At 36.2% G+C, this 26991-nt stretch overlaps 7 protein-coding genes and 1 pseudogene across 15 annotated transcripts; 5 read left to right on the plus strand and 3 right to left on the minus strand.

Annotated features, from left to right (window-relative positions):
- Positions 1-145: 145 nt before the first annotated feature.
- Positions 146-2265, minus strand: LOC111809077 (uncharacterized). Its single transcript, XM_023695420.2, has 3 exons — positions 2104-2265; positions 1840-1959; positions 146-415 (listed from the first exon to the last, which is right to left on the minus strand). Exons 1-3 carry the CDS (start codon positions 2146-2148, stop codon positions 236-238), a joined length of 345 nt encoding a protein of 114 aa, XP_023551188.1. The 5' UTR covers positions 2149-2265; the 3' UTR covers positions 146-235.
- A 302-nt stretch (positions 2266-2567) lies between these two features.
- On the plus strand, positions 2568-6205 carry LOC111808964 (uncharacterized). Of its 3 annotated transcripts, none has more exons than XM_023695223.2 (6): positions 2568-2735; positions 2842-2933; positions 3157-3256; positions 3417-4275; positions 4411-4544; positions 5081-6205. In XM_023695223.2, the coding sequence occupies exons 1-6, from the start codon at positions 2650-2652 to the stop codon at positions 5952-5954; spliced, it is 2145 nt and encodes a 714-aa protein (XP_023550991.2). In that variant the 5' UTR covers positions 2568-2649; the 3' UTR covers positions 5955-6205. The 3 variants fall into 3 exon arrangements, with proteins under 3 accessions (XP_023550991.2, XP_023550992.2, XP_023550993.2); XM_023695224.2 differs by having other exon boundaries at positions 2580-2735; positions 2862-2933; XM_023695225.2 differs by lacking the exon at positions 2842-2933 and having other exon boundaries at positions 2587-2735.
- A 2450-nt stretch (positions 6206-8655) lies between these two features.
- On the minus strand, positions 8656-9260 carry LOC111808965 (cyclin-dependent protein kinase inhibitor SMR6). Its single transcript, XM_023695226.2, has one exon. It carries the CDS (start codon positions 9236-9238, stop codon positions 8924-8926), a length of 315 nt encoding a protein of 104 aa, XP_023550994.1. The 5' UTR covers positions 9239-9260; the 3' UTR covers positions 8656-8923.
- A 1523-nt stretch (positions 9261-10783) lies between these two features.
- LOC111808967 (oleosin Cor a 12) lies at positions 10784-11820 on the plus strand. The gene is made up of 2 exons (XM_023695227.2): positions 10784-11207; positions 11455-11820. The coding sequence occupies exons 1-2, from the start codon at positions 10843-10845 to the stop codon at positions 11618-11620; spliced, it is 531 nt and encodes a 176-aa protein (XP_023550995.2). The 5' UTR covers positions 10784-10842; the 3' UTR covers positions 11621-11820.
- A 1606-nt stretch (positions 11821-13426) lies between these two features.
- LOC147789767 (uncharacterized) lies at positions 13427-14067 on the plus strand. The gene has a single exon (XM_087129575.1). It carries the CDS (start codon positions 13427-13429, stop codon positions 13946-13948), a length of 522 nt encoding a protein of 173 aa, XP_086985701.1. The 3' UTR covers positions 13949-14067.
- Positions 14068-14765: 698 nt separating this feature from the next.
- Positions 14766-19733, minus strand: LOC111808053 (glycosyltransferase BC10). 5 transcript variants are annotated; one of them, XR_015411534.1, is made up of 12 exons: positions 19153-19733; positions 18883-18996; positions 18372-18472; positions 18100-18171; positions 17861-17942; positions 17688-17768; positions 17491-17529; positions 17219-17284; positions 16653-16802; positions 16183-16311; positions 15967-16062; positions 14766-14977 (listed from the first exon to the last, which is right to left on the minus strand). XR_015411534.1 is itself a non-coding variant. In XM_087116899.1 (12 exons), the coding sequence occupies exons 1-12, from the start codon at positions 19384-19386 to the stop codon at positions 14949-14951; spliced, it is 1218 nt and encodes a 405-aa protein (XP_086973025.1). In that variant the 5' UTR covers positions 19387-19733; the 3' UTR covers positions 14766-14948. The 5 variants fall into 5 exon arrangements, 3 of the variants coding, with proteins under 3 accessions (XP_086973025.1, XP_086973024.1, XP_086973026.1); XR_015411533.1 differs by having other exon boundaries at positions 14766-15118; XM_087116899.1 differs by having other exon boundaries at positions 15967-16087.
- A 538-nt stretch (positions 19734-20271) lies between these two features.
- Positions 20272-22708, plus strand: LOC111809454 (sirohydrochlorin ferrochelatase, chloroplastic). Of its 2 annotated transcripts, XR_015411535.1 has the most exons (7): positions 20272-20430; positions 20508-20722; positions 20817-20878; positions 21645-21755; positions 21870-21962; positions 22057-22221; positions 22441-22708. XR_015411535.1 is itself a non-coding variant. In XM_023695917.2 (6 exons), exons 1-6 carry the CDS (start codon positions 20390-20392, stop codon positions 22156-22158), a joined length of 624 nt encoding a protein of 207 aa, XP_023551685.2. In that variant the 5' UTR covers positions 20272-20389; the 3' UTR covers positions 22159-22371. The 2 variants fall into 2 exon arrangements, 1 of the variants encoding a protein (XP_023551685.2); XM_023695917.2 differs by lacking the exon at positions 22441-22708 and having other exon boundaries at positions 22057-22371.
- A 422-nt stretch (positions 22709-23130) lies between these two features.
- Positions 23131-26399, plus strand: LOC111809451 (isocitrate dehydrogenase [NADP], chloroplastic/mitochondrial-like; annotated as a pseudogene). The gene is made up of 12 exons (XR_015411584.1): positions 23131-23334; positions 24017-24070; positions 24142-24243; positions 24359-24447; positions 24528-24619; positions 24734-24802; positions 24888-25003; positions 25411-25445; positions 25539-25616; positions 25650-25669; positions 25920-26015; positions 26098-26399. The product of XR_015411584.1 is annotated as an isocitrate dehydrogenase [NADP], chloroplastic/mitochondrial-like (transcript).
- The last annotated feature ends 592 nt before the right edge of the window (positions 26400-26991 follow it).

Genomic DNA, 26991 nt, shown 5'->3' on the forward strand with positions numbered 1-26991 from the left:
AAAGTAATAAAGTAAGAAAACCACATGTAGAAATAATATTTATAAGATAAATCTTTTAATTTTTAATTTAATGTCTGATAATTCCTCGATAAGTTATATTTAAAAATATATTGAATCTGTCAAGTTTATGCACACAAAGTAGCTTGAGAAATGATCGTTGTAGTAACATAATATCAGGACGAACATTACAGATTATGATACAACAGTGAAATAGTGGGACAAACATCACGAGGTATCAAGATTTTTCTAACAAATTTTGTAGATACAAATTCAAGATGTACCTGCCTGTGGACAAAACGTCAAGTCTCTTTTCACTTGGTTCATACTTCCCCTTCCTCAGCTGATAGCGAAGAGTTACAGCTGAGATAGTGTATGTTTGGCCTTCTATTGTCACACTCTCCCCGCATTGTAAGTTCTGAAACAAAACACAAACTCAATCATTCTTTTCCCCCCTACACATAAGAAACTATCACTTCTTTGGTAAATGATCCATAAAAATAAGAAAGAAGGCATGAAGAGCCCAAGCCTAAACGCACTGCTAGCAGATGTTGTCCGCTTTGGCCCGTTACGTATCACCGTCAGCCTCACGATTTTAAAACGCGTATACCAGGAAGAGGTTTCCACACCCTTATAAGGAATGTTTCGTTCCTCTCTTCAACCGATGTGGGATCACACAATCCACCCCCTTGGGTCCCAACGTCCTCGCTGGCACACCGCCCGGTGTTTGGTTCTAATACCATTTGTAACATCCCAAACCCACTGCTTGTAGATATTGTTCGCTTTGGTCCGTTACTTATCGCCGTCAGCCTCACGATTTTAAAACACGTCTACCAGGGAGAGGTTTCCACACCTTATAAGGAATGCTTCGTTCCCCTCTCAAACCAATGCGGGATCTCACAATCCACCCCCTTGGGTCCTAGTGTCCTTGCTGACACACCACCCGATGTCTAGCTCTAATACCATTTGTAACAGCACAAGCCCACCGCTAGTAGATGTTGGCGGTTTTGGCCCGTTATGTATCGCTGTTAGCCTCACGATTTTAAAACGCGTCTACCAAAGAGAGATTTCCACCCTTTATAAGCAATGCTTCGTTCCCCTCTCCAACCGATATGGGATCTCACAAAATCACTCCCAAACATGGTCTAAGGTAGTTTTCTGTGGTCTCCTATGGTGCACAACTAGGTGGGGAAAGTTTTTCTTGTATTGTACGGTCCTTGAGCAAGTATCTCAATTGCGGTGCTCACCTTGGAGATGCAAAATTTTACATTTAAATCTTTTTAAACTCTCAATGTTCTTATATAATTTTCTTGATATAAGGAAAACCAAAAGCAAAAGGAGCACTTCGTTCTTCACTTTTTACCCTTGTGCTCCCCAGGCTCACCATTGTTGCAACATTCAAGTGTGGAAAATAGTGAAGGCGTGCCTAGTTGAACAGAGGCTAAGTGTCTTGCCTACACTGTATTCTTTCCCTAACTGCTTAGCATAATTTTATTCACTTATTTATAAGAGTCTCGCTTCTTGATTGCTTCTGGTCTTGAAGCAATTAAGAAACAAGGAAAGCTGAATGAACTCAGTAGATCAACCAAGATACATGCAATCAGCAAAACAGTAAATTCGATATGAATCAAAATCACAAAATCTCCTAAATCAAAAGAGCTTCATACATAAAAATTTCCAATGCCGACTCTGCAAAGAATCAATATCCCTAAATGTGAAATTAAATGCATAATTTTAAGCTTGATTTCACAACGCCAGAATAACATATGTTCGTATAAGAAAGCCAATATGCAAATCAAAGACAAGAAAGAGAAGGATCGAGAGAGAAAATGGAACACTCACGGGCGGAAAACAACGAATGCCGAGATTCTTCGGCGGAGGAGTGATTTCAATGACTTTGTAAGGGTCAAAATTGTTGCGTTCCTTTTCTTTCCTTCTGCAACAAATTTGGAGAACTCGTGTCTGCAAAGCGGCGATTCATTTCAAGAATCCAAACTCAATAACGAACAGAAATCCGAGATATAAAAATTGAAAACACAACGAAAACAACGAAACAGTTCAATCGCTTGGAGAAAACAAAAGAAGCAAAATCAATTGTAGCCTAACCTTCTGATGAGGACCAAGAGCTAGATTGAACGATGCCATTGCCATAATCTCTCTTCTTTCAACCGTCTCGCCGTGCTGGTGGGAAGAGACGGAGAGAAAACCAGGAACATCGAAAGATTCTTCTGTGATTTCTTTTGGTGTTCCATTTAAACTTCGTGCACACAGGTCGAGGGGAAGAAGGAAGGCCAGAAAAAATGTTTTTTATTTTCACTTTTAAAAAAAAAATCCGATATTTTAAGAATTAAATTATAAGGTTAAATTTTCATTTTGGTACATCTACTTTCTTTTAATTTCATTTTAGTCCATGAGAATACAATGAAGTAATGGTGAATCGAACCAAAGAACCGACCGGGCCGAATCAACGGGTTCATATTGGTTTATTATAATGCCGAACCGACCGACGAGACGGCATGTTGGCCGGTTCATATGATGGTTAACTGAGCTCACATTCAGTTCTTCTACCCTTTTCTTCTTCTTCTTCTTCTTGGTTTCCATTTTTGCAACAGATTCAGAGCAATTGGGCGACTGTGAAGAGCACCTCTTCCGATGGCTGAAACCGAGAAGCCAAAATCGAAGGCGCGGCCGATTGTGCGCCTGGGGATTTTCCTAATTTCTCACAGTATTTTCTTCAGGTGCGCTGTTGTTGATTTTACATGGATTTGATTTTCAGTTCGTATCAGAATCTAGTGATTGATTAATGTCCTTGTGATTTTCTTTTATTTTTTGGGTGTTTTCTAGCGTGATTTGCTTCTCTGCAGGGGTTTTAGCTCTTCTGCTACTACCAATGTTCGCTATGAACACCTACATTTCCGAGAACGCTCTCATGCCAGGTCCCTTTGATATTCATCATTTTTTGTGTTTTCGTGATTGAACGCCAGTTCAGTTGAATGATTTAAGATATATTACGAATTAGGATTCATTTGAAGCTGATAAGTATCTAAAATTATAGGATCATCAAATTTATGCCTTCTTGTTCTTTTGCACTGATCTATTCATTTTACCTTTATTTGGATAGAACAGGTCTCTTAATTGTGGCACTATATTTTCCCACAGGTTCTGCAAATACCATGCTCTCGGGTCAGGAAGTCTCAGAGGCGAACGACTTGGTGAAGGATATGAAGGGTTTGAATTCGAAGTCTGGCTCAACAATCTTGTAAGTATTTATGCACTAGTTTTATCCCTTTTACTTCTCCTTTAATACCTTAATGGAAGCTTTTTTATGCTTAAGATTTTGAAAATCACCACTTCTTAGTGTAAATTTTTTCTACCTTAAGATTATGATAAACAAATTTGATTTTCTATACATTTTTCAGTGGAAGCCAGCAGATTTTAGCACAATATATATCAAACTTGGGTGCAGAAGTTAATTACCACAGGTTCCAACCGCAATCTAGTCAGTTCCATCCACTGCACTTTTTTTCTAGCCCTGATTCTGGGATCGTTCAGGACAATGTTAGTTGCATGTCACAGGGTATTAACACTGTTGGGATAATAAGAGCACCACAAGCAGATGGAAAGGAAGCCATCGTTTTGGTGACACCTTACAATCCTGTTAAGACTAGTCTTCATGAAACTTTGTCTCTTGGTATTGCTTATTCAATATTTTCTTTGCTTACACAAGTCACTTGGTTGGCTAAAGACATTGTATGGCTTGCTGCGGATTCACGATATGGGGAATATGCTGCAGTTTCAGCTTGGCTTAGAGATTATCACACTCCTTCTTTTGGTCGATCCAACATGATTGACACATATACTTGTGCTGAAACAAATGTCCTTTATGAATTTGAAGCAAACCATGTAACAGAGAAAGAGAGTCTAGATGATTTTAAACGTGCTGGAACGATGGCTGCAGCCCTTGTCATTAAGGTTTCCAATAGAAGTGAACACTTTGAGGATAGTCTTAGTGTCTATGCTGAAGCGTCTAATGGTCAGATGCCGAACCTCGACCTCATCAATATTGTGAATTATCTAGCAGAACACAGACAAGGTTTTCGGATTAAGATCGAGAAATTTTGGCCTTTACTTGACTGCAAATGGCTCAAGTTTTTGGGCGAAATTTTTGAGTCAATAGGAAAGTTTATCAGAAGCTTGAACCCTGAATGGAAGTTTGGCATGCTAGCTTCTGACTATGTTGATGGCACCGCCACACTTGCAAGTTCATTGTACTACCAGGTGGTTTGCACTTCTGTTCATTTTCTTGGAGATTGTTGTTTATAGTTTCATTTAATGAAATAAGGAAAGATTTTTCATTAATGTGAACAATGGAGATTATTTCACTTAAATTTTCTATGTTCTTCTTGCCATTAGGCTGTGGGTATTCCTACTGGCCCTCATGGAGCTTTTCGAGATTACCAAATTGATGCTATTACTGTGGAGATGTCCCCCAAATTTTCTTCTGGTGTCAAGGTCAGGCGTGATGAATTCATACTGCGAGGTGGCCGGTCAGTGCTCATTTTGCCTCAATGATTTTATAATGTGCTCTCCTCCCACCCCTACTTTTCAGGGCTCAATACATGAATAAATGTTTAAAACCAATGGTTTCCTTAATGGGGTTCGGTCTACATTAAACAATATTTTCTACTCTTATTTTAATTATACATCATTTTCCATTTTTATCCTAAGTGTTTCACTGTCGATCTTCGATGTTTAAATTTTAATTTGTAACTAGTTTTAATGGGGGCATGAGTAAATACTTTTTCTTCCCAAAAATAAATTTTGATTTGACTGATAGTTTCTCTTTTTAAATGACTAGAATTTACGTGTTAAATTCATTCAAGTGAATTTATTGCCTAAAGTCATGCTGATGTATGGAAATGAGTTTAGATTTCGACGCCTCGAATGATCAAGCTATTCATAATTGGATTTGAAATTAGAAATTGACAACTTAGCGCCCAGCTTGCTGGCAATTCTGCATGCTAGCAATGAAATTCTTCTGATCCTTTTGATTTGGCTAAGGATTTTGTATTTGGTTGTGCAGGCTAATTGAAGGAGTTGTACGGTCAGTGAATAACCTCTTGGAGAAGTTTCATCAATCATTCTTTCTATACCTTATGGTATCTACCAGCAAATTTGTATCAGTTGGTGTATATATGATTGCCTTTGCACTCCTAGTTGCTCCACTACCAGCAGTTGCGGCCTCTCTTTATTCTTATGCTAATAACTTGAATCTAACCTTGGAAAAAATCAAGCCTGCAGCTCCAGCAAATCCTGATGATGTGCTTATTGTCTCTTTAAGATCATGGAAATGGCTTAATGCTGCAAAAAGAGTTTTTGTTGTTCATCTATGGGGTGCTGTTGTTTCATTACTTCCATACTTCATCTGCCAAATACCTGGTTACAGTCCCACAACAAACTCTATTATTTGGGCGTTGCTTTCACTGCTCACGCTACTAATTCTGTCGGTGATATTGGGCTCTCCACTTAGTTCAACTAAATCTTGTGAACAGCGGATTCAAGAGTGGGCGTTCTTGAAAGCAATGACCACCTCAGCGGCCTTTATCGGTTTGTGCCTCATGTCAGTAATTAACTTTGCTACTGCAGAACTTGGAGCCTTCTTGGTGGTGTCCATGTGCTTGCTGGCGCATCCCCTGAAGCTTGATTTAGTGGCTGGGAACTTTAAAGCTCTCTCAAGGGCAGCCAGTAACCTCGTTTTGGGATTCATAGCTTTTCCGCCTGTTACTTTCTTCTTGTTTAAAGCTGCTTTGCAAGGTTTTGACAATCTACATCTCGGGGACTTCTGGAACTGGATGGAGACCCTCTGGGCATGGAACAGTGCTACTTTCCTCTACTTAAGTATGGTTCACCTTCCTTGCTGGGTATTATGTACACAAATTTTACTCCATCCATGTTGAGCTACCTTGTTTAGTTTTTTCCATGACATTTGTTTAGACTTTCACTTAGTCCTGAGAAATTGGTTTCAATGGTATTTGAAGTAGTTACACGTTCATCCCTTGCATGGTAGCTTCTGTAAGCAGGCCTTAAAGCCTACTACTTTGTGTCACAGTTGTTTATACTTGTAGGACTGATTCAGTAAGCTTTTACCCTCTTGGAAATTGTTTTTGGCTATTTCTCTTTTCGAACTAATTGGACAATCACCTTCTCTCTATCCAATGATCAGTGTCTCTTGAGTTTCTCTCTCCAGTTACTGCATTTAAAGATTATAACACATAGGTAAATGTAGAATTTAGCAACAAATTAGCTGCTGAGGTTTCTTTAAATCCTTGTGAGTTGTGAGCCTGTGACTATGCCCATCCATTGTGTTTCTATGAGATCTCAAATCGGTTAGAGAGGGAAACGAAACATTCCTTATAAGAGTCTGGAAATCTTTCCCTAGCGGATGCATTTTAAAACCTTGAGAGGAAGCCCCGAAGAAAAAGTCCATATCTAATAGCGGTGGGGTGGGCTTGAACTCTTACAGAAGATGACTGATGAGGTGGGGTTTCTTTCTCCTCTCGTGATATCTCGTGATATTCTTCAAGGGAATAGGTCCTCGACGTGCATCTCTTGTTTCATATTTTCTTACTTTTTTGTTTCCAATTTCTTATTAGTATATAATTTTGGAAAGCACTTTTTTTTTTGGGGGTCAATTTTGCATGGTCAACTAACCCTAATTTTAATTTATTGATTTAGTTAAATTTTATAAAAAAGTATATCAAATGCTTTGAATCCTTTTGTCTGAGACTTAGAAAAAGTCGGCCACCAATTAAGGTATATTAATTGGCACTTTTTAAATGCTCTTTTTTTCCCTCCATGCATCCAATATTATTTCGAGACTTGTTTGACATTACCTACAATACTATTACTTTTTTTTTTTTTTAATTTATTTATATATATACAACAAATATAAACCTCTAATTTTAATGAAAGAATTACTGGTTCATTATTATTAAACTTGGAAAAATAATTAAGAAGCTTTTTGTATGTATTTTGTAAATTTTATTGATAAAAGAAAATTATAAGTTCATATACTATTTATTTGGGATATTTTAAGCATGTGCTTTCAATGAATGTGGAAAATAATTCATGTTGTTAATTTATTAAAGTTTATATTAGTATTCCTAATATAAATTTTTGAAGCATATTCACATATTCATGCTACATTTTTTTTTCATCAAAACTATTATTAATTAATTCATTTAAAAATATTAAATTTATCAAAAATTACATATAGACATTTAAAGGTATATAGACAAATAAAATATAGAGACTAAATTGACATATTAGTTAACATTTCACATTTGTTTTTAAAAACCTATATCACACATAAATTAGGTTAATATTTTAAAAAAATAAGGAAAAAAAAAATGATAGCCTACGAGAGGCACACGTGGGAGGTGACGAGGACACACGTGGAAGTGGGAAACGAATGGTAGATAGCCGCCGCACCACCCGCTTTTCGTGGGCTTAACTCTTCTTTTTGGCGCCAAAATGAATGATTTCAACAGAATACTAAATTAATAAATAAAATACTATAAATTTTATTTTATTTATATAATGTTTTTTATTAATTTTTTTAAAGGGAAAAAAAAAATAATTTCCAACAAATAAATAAAATTGTATTTCCCGCCAAAGTCGCCGGGCAGCTCGGGCAGTAGCCAGAGGTAAACAAAAACCGCGTCAAATTCAAAATTTAAAATAATAATATTATCTATGTCTTTGGATTCCTTTGAATGGCCACGTGTGTCTGTCTACCAAAACCAAACACTCTTTTCCCTCTCTAACATTGGATTCCTTTTTTCTATTTTTCTTTTTAATTTAATGACGACAAAAAAAAAAATAATAAAGGAATATTCAATTAATACACTTCTAAATAACTCCGATAATTTATAGATCAAACTTAAAATTTAATACATATTTCACAAGCACGGGGCAAAATAACACGAATAATACAAAAATTTGAAATTAGGGTTTTTGGTATATCAATCAAACTGATATCTCATTCATATATTAAATAACGAGGGTTTAATATTACAACTACTACACTTCGATTCTATGTATCAACTATACACGTGTTTTATACATCATTAATACATTTTATAAAAAAAAAAAAAAATCTTATTTTAAACGTTACATTATTCATCTTATCTCGTTAGCATGAGAGCTACATACATCGAACACGTACAAAATGTTCGAATGGGACAAGTGTAATATACATAAGAGGTAAAGAAGCACGTGGAACTAAATTTGTGACATATGTTTCTCTCTCTCTAAAAAATAGATTTTCGTATGGTCTCCATCACAAATCTTTAGTACTCCAATTAATTCCACATATTATTATTATTTTAATGTCTTGTAATTTCCTTACCTTATTATTTATTAAATTTATATTTCACCTTATAACCGTTAATAATTATTATGATAATAATATTAAAGCCATAGAGAACAGAGCGATTTGGAAGTTTTATTGGTGTGTTTCCTAGTAGGAAACACATGCAAATTTCAAAATAAAATTGCAAAATAAATGATAATAATAATAATAATAATAATAATAATAATAATTTAGAAAAGCCAAACAGGGTTGGTCTGTGGTGAAGAGGTTTGAACAAGAAGAACAGCCACAACTTTCCTTTTCTTTTATAAATTTTCTCATCTGGGTCTCTGTTTGTTTCCCGAGAAAATTTTAGAATTCCCAAATTTTGAAACAGAGCTAACCTACAACACTCGTTTAGATAACAAATATCAAATCCTTTGTACATCATAATCACCTTACTCCTCAGGATTACCAAGAACATTAAAAAAAAAAAAATTATAATACTAAAATTAAACAAACACCCAAAATCACAAACCCTAAATTATGAACTAAACAAACCCAATTGGCCCTTTAAACTCGGATCTTAAACACAGATTCTAAATCAGGGGGATTAAAGAACTCCCTACCATGATTTTGATTAGAGCTTGATTTTAGCGACCTACGCTTTCTCGGCGCCGCCGGGCAACTCAGTTTCTCCGGTATTCTCGCTTCTTTCGCCGTCGGCGTTGTTGAACGCGACTTCTCGCCGTCGTCATCGCCGTCTTTCGCTCTCGATTTTGTGGTAATCGGCTTCAACGATGACCTCGCCGGCAGCCCGGCGATTACCCATTTTTTCCCTTCTGGTTCAAATCCGCCGTCGATTTGGGACTTTTTTGAGAATCCCATTCGAAACTCAGATGTAATATTGGGGGAAAAGGGAGCGGCGGTGAAAAGCAGAGGAGGCGAAAAAAACAGAGGAATCGTTGAGGAACAAAAATGGAGGACAAAAGAGGATTTTGTGGAAAAATAAATAAGAAAGGGAAGGACAAAGGGGGGATTTTCATTATTTCTTTTTTCAATTATATTATTTTATATTCGGGTAGCGCGTAACCTTGACCCAAAAGCCGTCTAACAACAGAGATTCTCCGGAAAGGAGGCTGCCCGTGTTTCTTACGGGCAGGCGTATATGTGTGAGGGCTAGGTTTTGGCGCCAATTATTGGGAGTTTTAGTCACCAACGGCTCTTTTTCCCGCCTAAGTTTTCTTTTTGTTGTTTTCCGGTTTTGCCCCTTATCATTTCTCTGGTCTGGTGGAGTGGGAGTTTCTGCCTGTCAGGGCTTTTACCAGTGGATAGAATGGGCCTCAGCCCATTCCACTTATCAATGGGCTTTCATTTTGTCTGGCCCATGACTTGTCATTAATTAACTATCGTAGTAAATGGGCCTTATGAAATCCGCCCACTGACATCTGACAGCATTCCACGTGGACCATTTCGCTATTTTCCACCTCACCCTATAGAGATAAATAGCTACATCCAACGGCTGTTATTCACTTATATTCCAGTGCGCCCCATCGTGCCTTGGGCCCACTGTAGGGGCCGACCTCTGCAAACTGAATAATAGAGGAGGACCTGACCACAAAATTTTAGTATGGTAAATGTACCTGTACCAATACCATGTAACTTTTGTCGTTTTATATACTGTCACCTATATATATATATATATATATATATAGTAAATGACATATAAATTAAATTATTTAATTAAATAACTATATATAGGAAATGATGATTATATCTGGTAGCTATATATAGCATGTTAAACTTTATATATACCATCCCGCCTAGGTTTGAAAATATATGTATTGTCTGTATTCTCTCTTACTATACATACTTCTAGTCATCAATACAAATTCTTTTAGCCAATATTCTCCTTGCATTTTCTCTATCCTATTATTTGTGTTCATCTAGATCGAGTGTGCGTTGTTGTGCGATCCTAACAACTCCATGTTTTATTTTAGATTCAAATTTTTTTTTTGTTCTTTTATTATTATTATTTATTTTTTATCTCAAAAATAAAATTTCAATATTTTATATTTTACATTTTTAGCGAGCATTTATTATTATTATTGACTCTTAAAAATAAATTTTAACAATTTAAAATGTAAATTTTTTAAAAATTACAATAATATGGTAAAATTATTCGGCCCATTACACTTTTTGGGCCCAGTTTCTTACCCATCTCATTTGTTTGGCCCACTACAGTCTCTTGTTGGGCCCAGACATCTAGTGGCCCAGTCTGTTATTTTATTTTATTTTATTTTTATTTTTAATTTGTTTCTCAGCATCCAACGGCATGAAACCTGTAGTCCATGCAAACCCTCAACCTCCAAATCACACATCCACGTGTCACCCTCATCGCCACCTCCACTCCTCCATATATCCTTCCCATGGCTTCTTTCTTTTCTCTCCCACTTCAATCTTCCTCCTAATTCCTCACCACCGCCGCCGCCATGGGTGACCGATCGCCGCCGCGCCAGGTCCAAGTGCACCACCAACAACAACGCCCCTCCTACCTCCAAGAACCCACTTGGAAGCTAACTGGTGGCCGCCACACGGAGCAACAGCACCAAGGCCCCTCCGCCTCCAAAATCCTCGCCGTCGTGACCCTCGTCCCCGTGGGTGGCACCCTGCTGGGGCTGTCCGGGCTGACGTTGGCTGCCACGCTGTTCGGGCTGGCCGTGTCGACGCCAGTGTTCCTGCTGTTCAGCCCCGTGATCGTGCCGGCTGCTGTGGCGATATGCCTGGCGATAGCAGCGTTCATGATGTCGGGGGTGTTCGGGCTGACGGCGTTGTCGTCGCTGTCGTGGGTGTACAGGTATATTAAGATATGATATTTGGAGATATTTTAATAATTAGCCAGTATATCTAAGATATTCTGGGAGTTGTTAATAGTATATTTTATCCAATTAACTGTATATTTTATTTATTTGCAAGACTCAGTTAGTTATATATTTTTTTTCGTACTATTGGTTGATAGTTTGTATCCTATTTAAACGTGGTAAACATGAATGAAGATCATACTTTCGATCTCAATTGTATCTCTATTTCTCATTCTTAACAAGGTACATACGGTGGGCGACGGGGACGGTGCCGGAGCAGATGGACATGGCGAAGAGACGCATGCAGGAGATGGCTGGGTATGTGGGGCAGAAAACGAAGGAAGCTGGGCAAGAGATTCAGAGTAGAGCACAAGAAGGAAGGAGGTCCACAACAGAACAGCGAACCTAAGACCATGTTTGTGTGTGTGTGTGTGTGTGTGTCTGTGTCTGCTAAATAAAATGGTTTAATTAATGTTCAATTATGTTCCTCTTTTACTGTCGTTTTTTTTTTTCTTTTTTTTTCGTTAAAAAACAGTGTATCTTGGTCGTGTATTTTGTGTATTAACGTGTGTTTCGACTTTTAATTAATTCGCGTATATTTTCGTGTTTTGATCTTTCTTAAGAAGATTCTAGATATGTTTTAAAATCGGAAAATTAACGGTGACTGATAAGAAAAGAAAATGAGTGACGGGTTAAGAAAATTGTAGATTTAGAATTATAAAATGATTTAGAAATTTTAAAAATGATTTAGAAATTTTAAGAATAAATTATTACCTATCATCTCGTATAAATTTTATACCTCTTTTATTCTATCTAATTTATCATACCCCTCTGCTCTACTTAGTTTATCATCTCAGAAAATCTTAAGCAATACAAGATAGTAGTTTCTATCATGTTTTGTAAATCTCTAGTGTGAGTATTTTCTATCGTTGTGTTCAACATACCCTAATTCGTACTAGGGTCAAAACAAAAACTTCTTCCTAGTAGAAGCGTTTTAAAATCGTGAGACTGACGGGGATACATAGCAGGCCAAAATGAAAATATCTTTCGAGTAGATGCATTTTAAAACTGGCCAAAACAAAAACTTCCCGGAACAAAAGGATCAAACCCTTCGACACCCCACGCAGGATTTACAGCTTGTACCCTTCCGGTTAATCCATAAGGATCGGATACCCTTTTAAAGGATTACGTGGTACGATTAGATCGAATAAGCCCTTATCGAATAAATATTCAGCCAGTCTGACTCATAGTGATCATTTATCAAAGCTGCTTGGGTTTATGGTTAGTCACAAGGGGTATAGAAGTTGACCCTGCTAAGATTAAGGAAGGCTATCATTGCTTCCGCGGGACAAGGATGACGCAGATCCCTTTCCCTCGACTGCCCGAGAAAAAGAAGTGAAAATTCCTAGTAGAAGCGTTTTAAAATCGTGAGTCTGACGGAGATACATAGCAGGCCAAAATGAAAATAATATTTGGAAATCTTTTTCGAGTACATGCATTTTAAAACAAAAAAATCTCTTCCTATTAGATATGTTTTAAACTTGTGAGTCTGATGGCAAATGACTTGAGTGGTTATAGATGATATCAGTTACCTTTACCATTTATTTAGACACATTTTTCGATAATGAGTGTCATTTATTTAGACACGTTTATCGAGAATGAATCCATGAATGAACTTTATAATTGGAATATATTGTACATCAAGGCATGAACCCTCTCAGTCGTCTCAATATATCGTATTAGAGAGTGACTCTATACATCAACTTCTAATCAAGGCATAAATCCTCTCGAGTCTACCAAGTCATTCCTACGTATGTATCGGAGAGTGACCTTAAATATCAACTTCCAATCGAGGCATAAACTCTCTCGTGTTGAGCCTTTTAACTCGAACTTAAACGCCAGCAGACAATTGGCAGCAGGAGGCTAAATTACCAAAAAGCCAGCCCTGTTGATCATATCCACAGAATTACCAGGATTCCAGACAGGCAACCGCGTGTTTGGACTTTAGAGCATTTTAAGAATCGGTTACCAAATTCCCAATCCAAAAAAACGCATAAGAATCCCATTCCCATCTACAAAGAGAGAGAGTGGCAGTCACTTTAATTACCCGAAAAGCCCAGGGGCAAATTCGTAATCAGGTTTTTATCATAACAATAAGACACAACACTCGCTGCTGAATCAAATCAAATCAAATCAAATTCTAAAAAAAATGAAAATGGCTGCTCCATCTCCTCTCCAAATTTTCTCACTCAAATCCTCGCATTCTTCCACCTTAATTTTCCTAAAGTTCAAAACTTTCATCCACACTATCCTCTTCTCTCACTTATGTCGCTTGGCTCGACCCATCTTCCGAGCCAAGTCGACCGTCGTTCAAATTCTAAAGAGAAGTTATCACTTCAAGAACAAGAACAAGAACAAGAACAAGCTCATTTTCGGGTCGTTTAGACTCCACTACAACTGGTGCTCTTCCCACGTAATGCCCGTTCCTGATCCAACTTGGGAAGGGCATGTTGACTACGACCATGCTGCTGCAGCTTCCACCCCGGACAGCCCACAGCTGTCCGGGTATTTGCAGTGGCTGGAGGAGAGAAAATCAGAGGGCGAACCGACGACGACGGAGGTGAACGAGATCGACAAATTAGCGGAGATGTTCATTGCAAGATGCCATGAGAAATTCAGGCTGGAGAAACAGGAATCGGCTAGAAGGTTTCAAGAGATGATGGCTAGAAGCATGTGAAGAAAATTTGTGCAATTCAATTTGGTTTGATTGGGTGTGGTAATGTTCTGTGAAATTCTTGTTTAATGTATATTATTTATTTACATCCTAATCGAAATTAAGCTTCTTGATCATCATCATCTACTGGTTTTTATTTGATTTCTTAGTTACTTTATTTGGTTAATATAAAGAGATTATGAACAGATTTAGTGGTAAAAAATGAAACCCAAATGAATTGCACAAAATTGGTCATAATCAGACACAGCAGTATGGAATTTTTCGATTCTTTTCCAGCTTTTTTGGGTTTATACGGTGTCGTTTAATGGAAACATTACAGACAATTTCACATGTCCAAAAGGGAAAGGAGTGACCAACGACAACCATAGAAATAAGAAACAAAAGGAAAAAAAACATGACAAACAGTTGTTGTCCATCTACAACAAGAAAGAAAGAAGAAAAACTTGATGAAAATAGTGACCGTAACTCAATGTGTTCGGGTTTGAAGCTAGGAGTTTTGTTATATTAAGGGTTTGTTCGAATTAACTTTTTAAGCGATTAAAAATGCTTTAAAAGTCAATACCCTAACCGAAAACTCGCATGTCTAACATTTCAATAATTTCCTTGTTGCAAGTGTTTTACAACTATGTGAGCACTTTCTCGTACATATATAGTTAGTTGTAATCGTTTTGACATAATACCTTTAATTTGTTCGTTCATTTTTTCAACCAAAATCACATGTTAGCAAGACATTTGAAACCATTGAAAAAAAAAAAAAAACGTAAGAAGCTAAATTCAAAACGACAAAAAAAAGAAAGAAAAACAAAAAGCAGCAGATGGGTGATGAGAAAAGTATGAGTATTGGGGTATTATTAGCATATAGTTTCTCATTTATATAAATGTCCCTAAAATGATCTAATCAAAAGAACATAACATACATCCCTTTTCCGTACTAAATTCCCTGTTTGAAAGCATATTACAAACCACTCTCTCCAATTCCTGCGTCATTCCTTCTCCCTTGGGATCAATGCCAATAATGATGTGCTTCCGGCCCTGCTACTAAAGTTCTTGTTGTTTTATTCATTTCATTTTAAAGTTTGATGCACGGATTATTAGCCCATTTTCATTCTTAATCTCTTGAAGAATGTTTAATACTTATTTCAACTTGGTGCCTAAACTCCTTTAATGTAAGACCTTATAAACACAAATATAAAAAATTCAGAAATTAAATCTGGGTATGCAATATAGCAGATTAGTAATGTTTTAATAATGCTCATATTAGTAAGAAAGAGGGCAATAATATGAAGCCTTTGTGTGTGTGTGAGAGAGAGAAGTGGATCACATAGCTTTAAAGAAGAAAACAGAGACCAGTCAAGCATTTATATGCTTTTATTATAACCATTACTATTTTATTTTTCATTTTGAAGGCAGGGAAAGAATCCTGCTTTCTGAGCAATGTTTGTTTCTTTATTCCAAAACTCTCTTTTTTCATATATATATATATATATATATATATATATATATATATAATATTCCAAACCTCTTTATCTGCTTTTAGTTTCCATTTGAGAGAGAGAGAGAGATTGGGGTTTTATGAGTGTTTTTTGTGTGGGTAAATTATTCGATTGGGTATCTAATTCCTTATTGTAAGTAATGCCTTTACCTGTAAAAAAGTGAAAGGCATAAAATGATTTTCTTGGGATTTTGTCCTTCTACTTCTCGTAAGTACTTCTTTCTAATCAACTTAGCACTTTAATTACATTCTTAATTAGTCCTAAACTCTTTTAGAACCAATAACAAAACCCTATTCCAGTTAAATTTAGAAGACTGGATTGGGTAACTAGGTAAGCCTAGCATATTAAGTAACACTATTGCAATATAATTTCAAACTCCTAATGTCCAGAGATCAGTATTCCCTACTTTGAGTCATCCTAAAGTCCTAATGCTTTTAACCAAGTGAATAAAAACAACCCTCTATCACTCATTTATTTTCTGCATAAAAAAATTTGACAATATACATCGTGGTAATAGTAAATACACACCTCTATATCGAGAACGAGAAATTATTCTGTGCGACTGGCAATGGTAGGATTTGGACGCCTTTACAAATATTACAGAGGCTTCACTCCGAGCGCAGACTGTCAAAATATAAAATTGAAGAGGCTGAGAAGAATCAAAAGTTAGCAAAGGAGAAAAGAGCTCAATTGTTTTCGAGCAGTTTAGTTCCTGAGGAGATTTGGGAAGGATACAAAACTGACCATATTAAGAAGGCGGAGGGCGGCTGGACGGGTGAACTTCCTCGCGAAAAGAAAACATCTGGATGGTTTTCCATTACTGCTACACCATTCTCTTCGATACTCGGTTTCGTAATATATATTATCAATACCCTGCAGAAGATAAATGTTCTTAATCATTGGCTATTTTACTATATATTGGTTGCTGACTGAATGAATACTAACTCGGATTCCACACTCGAGTGTGCTAAGGAGTATAGTGAATAATCCCATTCTTATTAGTGTGTTACAGAGGAAGGCGAGGAAAGGGGGTGAATAAGAGTCAGATAAATACAAGTTAATGATTTTTATTTACTTAAAACCTTGAGCTCTTTCAATTATTTATAGAACATGAGGAAAATACTTATAAACAGTATTTGAGGCAGTATTTGGAAGTGCTACTTCACTCGGGGTGATGAAAATACATGTAGTCACAAAACTTGTATGTCAAGTACCTTTATAGATTGTATTAGATCAAGTGTAGCGTCTGAAAATTTGTATGTTACAGGATGCCAATTACGACGTTCGTGGTCTTTGGAGTATGAGAGATCCCATGCTGAATATGAAAGTGATCTTCGTGTGAGCTCTTCTTCAAGCCCTTCTTGCTGAATCACGAAAAAATAAATTATTAATAACCTGAACAACAAATTTAATTAGCTCTAGAAAAAAAACAAAAAAACAACAAATTTAAATATAGACATGTAATGGCTAGTATGTGAATCACGCAAAATTTTGACAGCATAAGCAATAGTTCTTCAGGAAAGTTTCAAATGTATTGCCTTTTCCACTATTTGCTAAGAACTCGTACTTTGTCTCACAATTTCAAAGTTCAGATCATAAGATTCATATCGCGTGAATGACTGACTAAAAGCAAGTTTTTGGAAAAAGAGTGCATGCAGTGGTAAAACAAAGGATCACAGCAAGCTTAGAACGTTCAATGTTATATTCCTTTAGATAATCAGCCAAGTTTTTTGAAATAGAAATAGCTTTGATATAATATTGGAATGAGTAAACATCTTACGGCCAATAAAGTCTGAACATAATGTTCATCAGGAATACAGTTGTGTTCCTTGGATACATCCTTGGGCTGCATAACAATAGTTGTAAGACATAAGTACACCATATTTGGTCATAAACTCTAGATAAACAGGTATAGCAATTAAATTAATATTAGTTCCTTCGTATTAAATCTAATTTATTTATAATACATGCTGTAATTATATTGTTAATATGAGACCCAATAGCATTTTGAGAAATGATAACAAGAAACTGCTTAAGATTGAGAATTCTCACAAATGGACGATCACGCCAAAACTCTGGTAGTGACTTCCTCTGCATAACCATCCAACATACATCATGAGTTGAATAGTTAGTACTAGTCCTAAATTGGTAATCAAAAGGGTATTGAAATATTTATAAGTAAATGAAAAAAAAGTGACCCAAGAAGAAAACATGGCATACATATAAAAAAATTCTACAAGATGGCTTGCCTTGCAATGCTGTTGAAACATAGGAAAGACTGTAATGTCCTTCACTACAACCTTCGCGTGCTTTCTTGTCAATACAACCCACTACAAGAGGATAATGGAGGTCATGAGTAGTCTGCAGAAAATTACATTGAAAAGAATATATGATTTGATTGGGTTATCAGATATAATGATACCTGAGATCCTTTCCTCCAGTTTTGAACAGGAATTACAGGATCCATTTTAGGATTGTAACGCCCTTCTTTTGTATCAGCAAAACTGTTTCAATCACTAGCTTGTTAACATATTAACCACCAAAAGGCTATACAACTTTGGTAACACTTTAAATTCCAGACGCTGAAATATATTAAGATGTGGATGATTCACTTTCAACTTCGAAATAGAGCTATATATGCATAAAAATTAGTGTGTTTACCTGTCCACAAAACTAGTTGAAGTTGACATGACATAGTCATATGTGTAGCTGAAGTTGTACAATGGTATGCAGCTGAGAAAAGATCAATTAACTGAAACATTGTAAGGCTTGACTAATCCCCATTAAAACAACCTTCAAGAAGTCCTTCACTCAATTCAGCAAACAAATATCTTCTACCAACAAAAATTAGTAAATGCTCTTCAAAACTTTCGTGAATTGAAGGACAAAGGGCCACAAAAGAGGATATAAAGGCTATTCACATCAAGTCTCACCTGTCAGAAAGAAAAATAAATCGTTGATTTGAAGTATCGGTAAGTGCATGTCTAAGCAAGATGCGTTCTGCCTCAATCATGCTTGCCTCACCCCAGTCTACCTGGTATAGAACAACAACATGAGCATGGAGATAACCTTTGCAGTGAAGCAACACAAACGACAATGAAATTTCCTTGTCCTCCTTGATCTAATAAATTTATATAGACTTGAAAGGGAAGGCCAAAGAAGCTCAATAACCCAATAAACATTTTTATTTGTGCACACAAATACAAAGCGCTGTAGGCGTATCAGATTTGTTGAGCTGCAGTTTCTAAGCAAATGATTAACTACTACTTTTTATGATGAAATTCCTTTGATGCTCTTGCAGCAATCTTTGGTAAGCAGCAAAAGGCACTAACAAGTAACAACTACATATACTCGAGGAATTATACATATAATTAGCCGCTAAATTAGAACTCAGTATCCCCAATTACTTCGCCATAGTATCAATTTGCGGACAAGAATCTTTACCTGTATACTATCATTAACTTGACGATTCAAAAAATAGATCGATCTTGTCGTCGCCTTGTTAAATAAAAATCCTGGCCTCGAGTGAACAAAGATCGAGAACTTATTCTCCCCCTCCTGCAAAAAAAAAAAAAAAAGCAAGCATGCTAACTTCAATAAATGCTCCACAATTTCGGAAAAAATGATAGAACATTAAATCCGATCTAATGGCAAGTAATCATTAACAAAAAAATTTCAATAACCATCCATTTAGCACCATATTGAAAACACTACCTGAAAAAACGCATCCCAAACTATGTCCAACGGAAGCCGGTTCCGAGCTATGAACAGAAACGCGATTTTCGGCCCCTGAGCCGATTGACGATGCAACGACGCCAGCATCATAACCCGACCATACCGAGACTGCATCATAACTAAACTCCCGAAGCAAAATACAAGCAGAAAAACAAATACGAGCTTCCTCCTCCATTGGAAGAGCGCCTTCCGCTGCGCAACCTTCTGCTTCATTAGGCTTCCTCTCCTGTTCACCAAAATCTCTCCACCATTTCAAGCACAACAGGAAAAGCAGAACATCAACGAGCTCATCGTTTCGCCTATTTAAACCCAGCACGATCCATCGGCTGGAAGAAGAAATTTTCCGATCGCTCGAATTGCGAAAACTCGAATTAAGAGGAAATTGTAAGCAAATTGAAACAGAAATTTCGTGGTAATACAGATAATAAAGATCGGGAAGCTTGTGAAGAGCGAAGAAACTCGTGAAAGCAGAATTCCCTCCGCCGGCAAGCAGAGAGAGAGAGAGAGTTGGAGTGAGAGTAGCTTCAGTTAGGTGGTTCGAGTAGGCAGTTTAGTTTCCACTTTCATTAAATTTTAGTTGGTTTGGTATTTATTATATATATATATATATAATCATCTTTGCGTGCAAAGTCGGACATTTCCCTTATTTTCTAATTTTCTATATTTCCCAAATTTCATGAACTTTATAAATAAATATATATTCAATTTAAAATTATGGAAAATGCATTTTTGTAAAATAAGAATATTGGTATTTTAAATTCCAAGCAACCCAACTACTAATTGTGTTGGAATTTTGGGAATTTAATATGTCTATAAATTTTATTTATTGTTTTTTATATTTAAAAAAGGAATAATATAGCAGCTTCCTACCCATAAATAATATTCTTGTATTATATTTGATTATTAATTATAGGCTAATATCTTGTATCAGCCATTTTATTATTTGATTTTATAAATGATTATAAATATAAAACTTTCACGAGTAATTTTAAAATAAAATTATAATAAAATATATAATTTCACTCTTGAAAATTAGTTTTAGTGATATATTCCCAAAATTTTGATTATATAAATTGATATTTGCCCAATTTTATTTTTTTAGGGATAAAAACGAATCGTTTCTACAAAAGAAGAATTATATTTTTCTCTCTCTAAACGACATCGTTTTCCAGGTCAATCGTTCCAGACGGGCTGCCTCTGCAAAGGATCGGAACCCATGACATCGTTATCCATCCCTTCTCAAATTACAGTGAAGAGGTCTGAAAGTCTTTGTCCTAATTTTCTTTTCACTGCGCTTGATTTTCCTCTAATGGCCGTTCGTTTCGCCATTGAAGTCCTTCAGCAGGGGAAACTAGAAAAACGTATACAATCTGCGCATCTCAGAAATCTTCAATTCTGATCGGAGTCGGACGGTCCTCTACATTAAGGAATTTCTCCTCGCGGTTCCGCATGAGTGTGGATAATGGAGGCGCTGATCGGATTGGTGCTGGAGATGCCGTGATCATTGTCGACCATGGCTCTCGCCGCCGGGAATCTAACCTCATGCTGAGTAAGCTAGGGTTTCGAATTTTGGAATTTGCCTGAAATTTTAAGTTCTACGTAGGCTAATCCTCTTGTGATTCTGAATTTGTTGATAATTTCAGATGAATTCGTTGCTATGTTTAGGGATAAAACTGGTTATCCTATTGTGGAACCTGCTCACATGGTATGTTCTTATGAAATATGTATAGGTTTATGGATATATCTTTTCCTACATTTTGAAGTACAACATCTCTAGCCTTCAAGATAACATAGGACCCAATGAATACAGAATACAAAATAAATAATGATACTCCTAAATATGAACAGTGGTATGGAACTGTAACTGCCCAAGTCCATCGATACTAGATATTGTCTTCTTTGAGCTTTTACTCAAGGTTTGGTCTGCTAGGGAGAGATTTCTACACCCTTATAAAGAATGCTTCGATCTCACAATCCACCCCTTTTAGGCCCAGGAGTGTTCTTGCTCACACACCGCCTCATGTCCACCACCCCCTTCAAAGCTCAGCCTCCTCGTTGGTATATGGCTCAGGATATCATTTGTAACAGCCCAAACCCACCATTAACAGATATTGTTTCCTTTGAGTTTTCCCTTCCGGGCTTTCCCTCATGATTTTTAAAATGCATGTGCCTAGGAGAGATTTTCACACCCTAATAAAGAATGCTTAGTTCTATGTAGGGTCTCATAGGAACTATTCTATGCCAATGTACTGCCAGTAGTTTCTTTGTCTTTTTCATCCCTTTCCAGTTCTTCCCATTGCACATATGTTTCAACACATGATCTTAAAATAACTTCATTAGAAAGAGTAACAGTCACAACCATGTCTATTGTACTTATGGTTCCCTGGGTTCCAGTTTATTCTTAGATATGTTTGGAAGTTGAGCTGGGGGTTCTAATGATATCTCTTTTACTTTGTTCTAAAACAACACAGGAGTTGGCTGAACCGTCGATAAGAGACTCATTTGCATCGTGTGTCGAACAGGGGGCCAAACGTATCGTTGTAAGCCCGTTCTTTCTCTTCCCCGGTCGACATTGGCAACAGGTAACTCACTATGGGACGCCTAATTTGATGAAATGAGCTGGTGGGCCTTTGACTCTTCTATGATTGTTTGGGTAAGAGGATTGATAGCAATGGCCAATGGGTGATGTTTTGCAGGACATTCCTTCCTTAACAGCTGAAGCAGCAAAGGATCACCCGGGAATATCGTATATAATAACTGCTCCTCTCGGTCTTCATGAACAGCTTGTGGTAGGAATTTCTGAAGCACGTTTTTTTCGAGTATAGGATAGAAGAAAGCAAGGTGATAGATGATAAAATGAACTGTGAGGTGTTCTGTTGGCAGGATGTTGTGAATGATAGAATAAGTCACTGTTTAAGCCATGCTGCTGGAGTTGTAGAAGAATGTGAAGTCTGTGCAGGAACAGGCAAATGCAAATTTAATTGAGTTGGGATGAAGGGCCTATAGCAATGTGGAGAAGCAACAGAAGGGGATAATAAGGGTTTCCAGGTATCAATGGCTTGAGAATCTATCTATCTTGTTTGATATCAATGCTTTGTAAAACTTAGACCATTTTGGTTGTTTTTCTTTGTTGTATTTTCACATATGACTACAATATGCTCAATAATATTTGTTTCCAATGGTTTATATGCTATCAAAGTCGGTGTTGTTGCCTAATCGCTTTTAGTTTATAACATTGTTTTCTTTCAATTTGTATTTTGACTCGAGGCTCGAGCAATGCCGATGTTGTCCGTGAAGTTCAAATTTCTCAGGACTAACTTGTTCGCTGGGTTAAAACAAGTGCCGCTCAATCGCTATCATGTTGCAAGAGTGGGATTGTGACAACTGCTTACAATTTTCGAAAAACCAGAGCTTTTCACGAACTTATCTATCATAAAAACTTGTACACAATTTATAGAACACAGCCAACTCTTCCTTTTTTACCCAATATACACAATTTATAGGATAAAATTTCATTAAAATTTGTAAGAACGAATTGAAACGTGTTTTTTTATTTCTCATACTTCACCATTTTCCTCTTATATGCAAATTTTTTAATAATTGTCTCGATACAAAACATACTTGTGCACGACCAAGATTCTCATCAATAGTAACCTTTTCTCACTCTCTCATCTCCTCTCTCTCGATCTCCCATGCACATAGATATTGTCAGCCTCAACCACGTCAAAAAATATTCTCAACCGTTCGTCTCTTAATTTCTCTTCGCTCTCAATTGTATATCGATGCACAATTTTTGAGTTAATCCAAAAAAATGAGCCAAACATTAGTTAATCTAATTAAAAATTAAATTTTTAGTTCATGGATAAAGGATATATATATTAAAGTAATATTCAAATATATTTATTTATTACATGAGTTTTCTTTTTAGAAAATAAATAAATAAACAGATGGCAGGAGGATTGGATAAACCCGCCTCGTGAAACCTTGAGACTTTTTGCAAACCTCACACTATAAATTCTCCTTCTACTCTCTTCAATGGACGCCTTCTCAGGAATCAGCTTCCCTGTCGCATTCGCTCCCCTGCTGTTTCGCTTCGATGCTACGCATCTTCTTCTGGTTTTGATCGAGTTCGCGTCTCGAGTCCTGTAGTTGAAATGGACGGTAAGGTATCATGTTCGTGGTCTGTCATTCCATTGTTATCAAAGTGAATTGAGTGAACTTTGTATTGTGTTCTAGTTAAAACTCATTGAACTCTGTTTTTTTTTTTTTTTTTCGCTTTGAACATTTCTATATGTGCTTGACTTTTCTAGTTATGATTATTGAATTATTCAGATTCATGTGTTTGTAAACTTGTCTTTTCCATTTTTATGCTTGTTACAGCTCCACCGATTTTCGTTTTTTCTTTCCTTTACAATTAGGTGATGAAATGTCGAGGATCATATGGACAATGATAAAAGAGAAAGTATGTTTACATTTGAACGAAATTTTTTCGATTTTAATCTTTTGGAGAATAATGATTTTTCCTTCATAACATTGTAGCTTATTTTCCCGTTCCTGGATTTGGATATAAAATATTATGACTTGGGGATATTGAATCGGGACGCCACTGATGACAGAGTTACCATAGAGAGTGCAGAAGCAACTCTTAAGTATGTTATGCTTGTATTCAACTATTATATATTTTGGATATTCTTATTTTGGATTCAACATTATTTATTTGATTGTGCTAAATGGCTTGGCCGTTCAAAAGTGGTAGGAAGTTGTTCGAACTATGAATGATGTGATTGTGGATGGAAAGTATAAGAAAAGTATAAGCTTCTTAATAATATTACATTTTGTACAGGTACTGTTTTCCGAGAACCTATTTTATGTCAAAACATCCCGAGAATTGTTCCTGGTAATTTTCATTGTCTAAACTTCTGTCTTGTAATCCATTATGAAACATGATATAATACTTGGTTAGTACAGGTTGGAAGAAGCCCATATGTATTGGTAGGCATGCTTTTGGTGATCAATACCGTGCCACTGATACTATCATCCCAGGGCCTGGAAAGCTTAAAATGGTGTTTGGTGAGATAATTGTCTTTTCTTCACTTATTCTCATGTATTGCTCTGGACAACTGTTTTCTCATCCCCAAACTTTTTATTATCTTTCTACTCTTTTCTTTTTTTTGTTTCTATGCAGATCCAGAAAGTGGGGAGACACCGAGAGAGCTCGAGGTTTATGACTTCAAAGGACCAGGCATTGGGCTTACAATGTATAATGTTGACGAGGTTGGTTTTATTTCTTCGAACTTGTTGATTTTTTGTATCACATAATTTACTCTTTTAACTCTTTCCTATGCAATTGGCAGTCTATTCAAGCATTTGCAGAGTCGTCAATGTCACTGGCATTTGAGAAGAAGTGGCCCTTGTATCTGAGCACTAAGAACACAATTCTTAAGAAGTGGCCCTTATTTCTTACTTCGTTCCCTGTACCTAGTTGCTTGTGCTATTGATATCAACTTTCTGTTTCCTAGAAATCGTCAAAGTGATAATTTATTTTAATACTGCCCTGCAGGTTTAAAGATATATTTCAAGAAGTGTACGAGGAACAGTGGAAGCAGAAGTTTGAAGAAAATTTGATATGGTTCATTACATTTAAATACATGGTTCTCTACAGTTATGCCTAATCTATTTGCCTATGACTGAATATATTTTTCTTCGGCATTTAGGTAAGAATATTGGCTTATTGATGACATGGTAGCTTAGGCTATAAAAAGTCAAGGTGGATACGTTTGAGCTTGCAAAAATTATGATGGGGACGTTCAGAGTGATTTACTCGTACAGGGTGATGCTATCAACTTTTCTAATTGCCCGGGTTCTCTTATATTACATGCTTTTATAACTTTTAATATCAATAATTTCTAACAAATATTATTAACTATAGAACTTCTACTTCGTCATACCTTATTTTCATTCTTAAGGTCTTTCATTGATCAGAGATTGCAAGTTACTTCTCGACATTAACATCATGTATTTTGTTGTTGATAAAAATGATCTCTGTTGTTTTCTTTATGGTTTGCAGCTGTTAGACAAACACGACTCTCCACAATGGTATGATATTGTCCACTTTGAGCATAAGCTCTCATAGCTTTGCTTTGGGCTTTTCCAAAAGGCCTCATATCAATGTAAAGAGTATTCCTTGATTATTAACCTATGATCATATCGAGTCTGAGTGCTTTTTTCCATTGGCAGAATTTGGTTCTTTGGGGCTCATGACTTCTGTGTTGGTGGGTATTTAATACTGTACAATGTGAAATTTATCGTCTCCATGGACTAATTTTTTTCTTAAGAAACGCCTTACAAGTTGAGATTTATTGCAGTTGTCATCTGATGGGAAGACATTGGAAGCCGAGGCGGCTCATGGCACTGTAACGCTTTGCTTTGGGCTTCCCCAAAAGGTCCATTGACTTTGCTTTGGGCTTCCCCAAAAGGTCTCATACCAATGGAGAGAGTATTCCTCACTTATAAACTCATGATCTTCTACTAAATTAACCAATGTGGGACTCACTCAACCATTCGTATATATTTTTTTGTGGTTCTTGTTCCATCTAAATAGCGTTGGGAATATAGTTCTGCTTTTCACTAGAGAGAGTCACCATGACCAACCACTTTATGATTCGATACATATTCGTAATGGGGCTTTGTAGAGTAGTGTACTACCTTGAAACTGACAATTTTTAGCTGTATTTAAATGTCTTCAGGGCCAAATTAGATAAAAACGAGAGGCTTCATACATTGAGACGGTGGAATCGGGGAAAATGACAAAAGGATCTTGCCTTGCTGATATATGGACCCAAGTAACAATTTAAACATTTCATCTCATTCACCTCTCTTGACATTTGTAGTTTGGAATTACTTAGATGTGTACGATTTTTGCAGGGTATCAAGGGAGTTTTACTTAAACACCGAGGAGTTCATCGACGCTGTAGCACACAATCTGGTTACGAAACTCCAGCGACCCCTTGTAACGGTCAACTAAATGACTTCCAGGTGAGATGATTCTTTACCTCTTTTTACAGAAGCAGAAGTTGGTTTTGTGATAGCTAAGTGCATTTTAGCAAACTTGATCTTCTATGGTTTGCACCGAATTAGTCAGTTTGCCTGATATTGATTTCAAAATAAATGAATACTTATTGCTAGTTGAATATAGGTCTGAACATAATGAATCATCGTTGGTCTGATTCAGTGACTGCATTATGATGAGATACGTTAATATTACAGGAATCATCATGTCTTGTATCAAAGGAATAGATGCATTAACCTATGTTTTAAGATTGAATTTAAAATGACACAAAGTCAAATATGACATTACAGTTAGTTAGTGGGAATTCAATTCAATATTAAGATACTTAGACATATATTTTTGAGAAAATGATTGACCAAGCTAAATAATTTGAAGGTCTAATTGGGTGTGCTAGTCTTCTTTCTTATTTAATTTGTTACAAAGAATAGTAGAAAATGATGCAATTAATTAATCATTTTGAGGTGCCTATCTCTTCATTCACTTATAAAAATAAGGTTTAAATATCGAGGTTTATAATACACTTACAAATATTTGCGCAACCTTTCGACGTTAATCAATTTAGACCCTTTATTAATAGTTTGTATATAAACATTAAACAATTTCGTATGGTACACATCACGCACATCTTTGTTTATTTTACAAATAATATCTTTATGTTTAATTCAATAATCTCAAATAATTTATAAATTGACAGATTATATTTTTGCTTAAGAAATTAATTTTAGCTCTAAAAGTGAATTTCTGGTGAT

Source organism: Cucurbita pepo, chromosome 13 (genome assembly GCF_057944985.1).
Source record: "Cucurbita pepo subsp. pepo isolate OVF chromosome 13, ASM5794498v1, whole genome shotgun sequence".
NCBI classification, from domain to species: domain Eukaryota; kingdom Viridiplantae; phylum Streptophyta; class Magnoliopsida; order Cucurbitales; family Cucurbitaceae; genus Cucurbita; species Cucurbita pepo.

Coding starts and splice junctions, on each gene's coding strand:
- LOC111808053 (XM_087116898.1), bottom strand. CDS start 19,386: ATGAAGCAGAAGGTTGCGCAGCGGAAGGCGCTCTTCCAATGGAGGAGG. Junction 18,473..18,882: donor AAGTTAATGATAGTATACAG/GTAAAGATTCTT, acceptor GTTCTATACCAG/GTAGACTGGGGTGAGGCAAG. Junction 17,769..17,860: donor ACTGGAGGAAAGGATCTCAG/GTATCATTATAT, acceptor ATCCTCTTGTAG/TGGGTTGTATTGACAAGAAA.
- LOC111809454 (XM_023695917.2), top strand. CDS start 20,390: ATGACATCGTTATCCATCCCTTCTCAAATTACAGTGAAGAG. Junction 20,879..21,644: donor TTGTGGAACCTGCTCACATG/GTATGTTCTTAT, acceptor AAAACAACACAG/GAGTTGGCTGAACCGTCGAT. Junction 21,963..22,056: donor GTCTTCATGAACAGCTTGTG/GTAGGAATTTCT, acceptor TTCTGTTGGCAG/GATGTTGTGAATGATAGAAT.
- LOC111808964 (XM_023695223.2), top strand. CDS start 2,650: ATGGCTGAAACCGAGAAGCCAAAATCGAAGGCGCGGCCGATTGTGCGC. Junction 2,736..2,841: donor TCTCACAGTATTTTCTTCAG/GTGCGCTGTTGT, acceptor GGTGTTTTCTAG/CGTGATTTGCTTCTCTGCAG. Junction 4,276..4,410: donor CAAGTTCATTGTACTACCAG/GTGGTTTGCACT, acceptor TCTTGCCATTAG/GCTGTGGGTATTCCTACTGG.
- LOC147789767 (XM_087129575.1), top strand. CDS start 13,427: ATGGCTGCTCCATCTCCTCTCCAAATTTTCTCACTCAAATCCTCGCAT.
- LOC111809077 (XM_023695420.2), bottom strand. CDS start 2,148: ATGGCAATGGCATCGTTCAATCTAGCTCTTGGTCCTCATCAGAAG. Junction 1,960..2,103: donor CTCTTGGTCCTCATCAGAAG/GTTAGGCTACAA, acceptor GCCGCTTTGCAG/ACACGAGTTCTCCAAATTTG. Junction 416..1,839: donor GCATTCGTTGTTTTCCGCCC/GTGAGTGTTCCA, acceptor GTTTTGTTTCAG/AACTTACAATGCGGGGAGAG.
- LOC111808965 (XM_023695226.2), bottom strand. CDS start 9,238: ATGGGATTCTCAAAAAAGTCCCAAATCGACGGCGGATTTGAACCAGAA.
- LOC111808967 (XM_023695227.2), top strand. CDS start 10,843: ATGGGTGACCGATCGCCGCCGCGCCAGGTCCAAGTGCACCACCAACAA. Junction 11,208..11,454: donor TCGCTGTCGTGGGTGTACAG/GTATATTAAGAT, acceptor ATTCTTAACAAG/GTACATACGGTGGGCGACGG.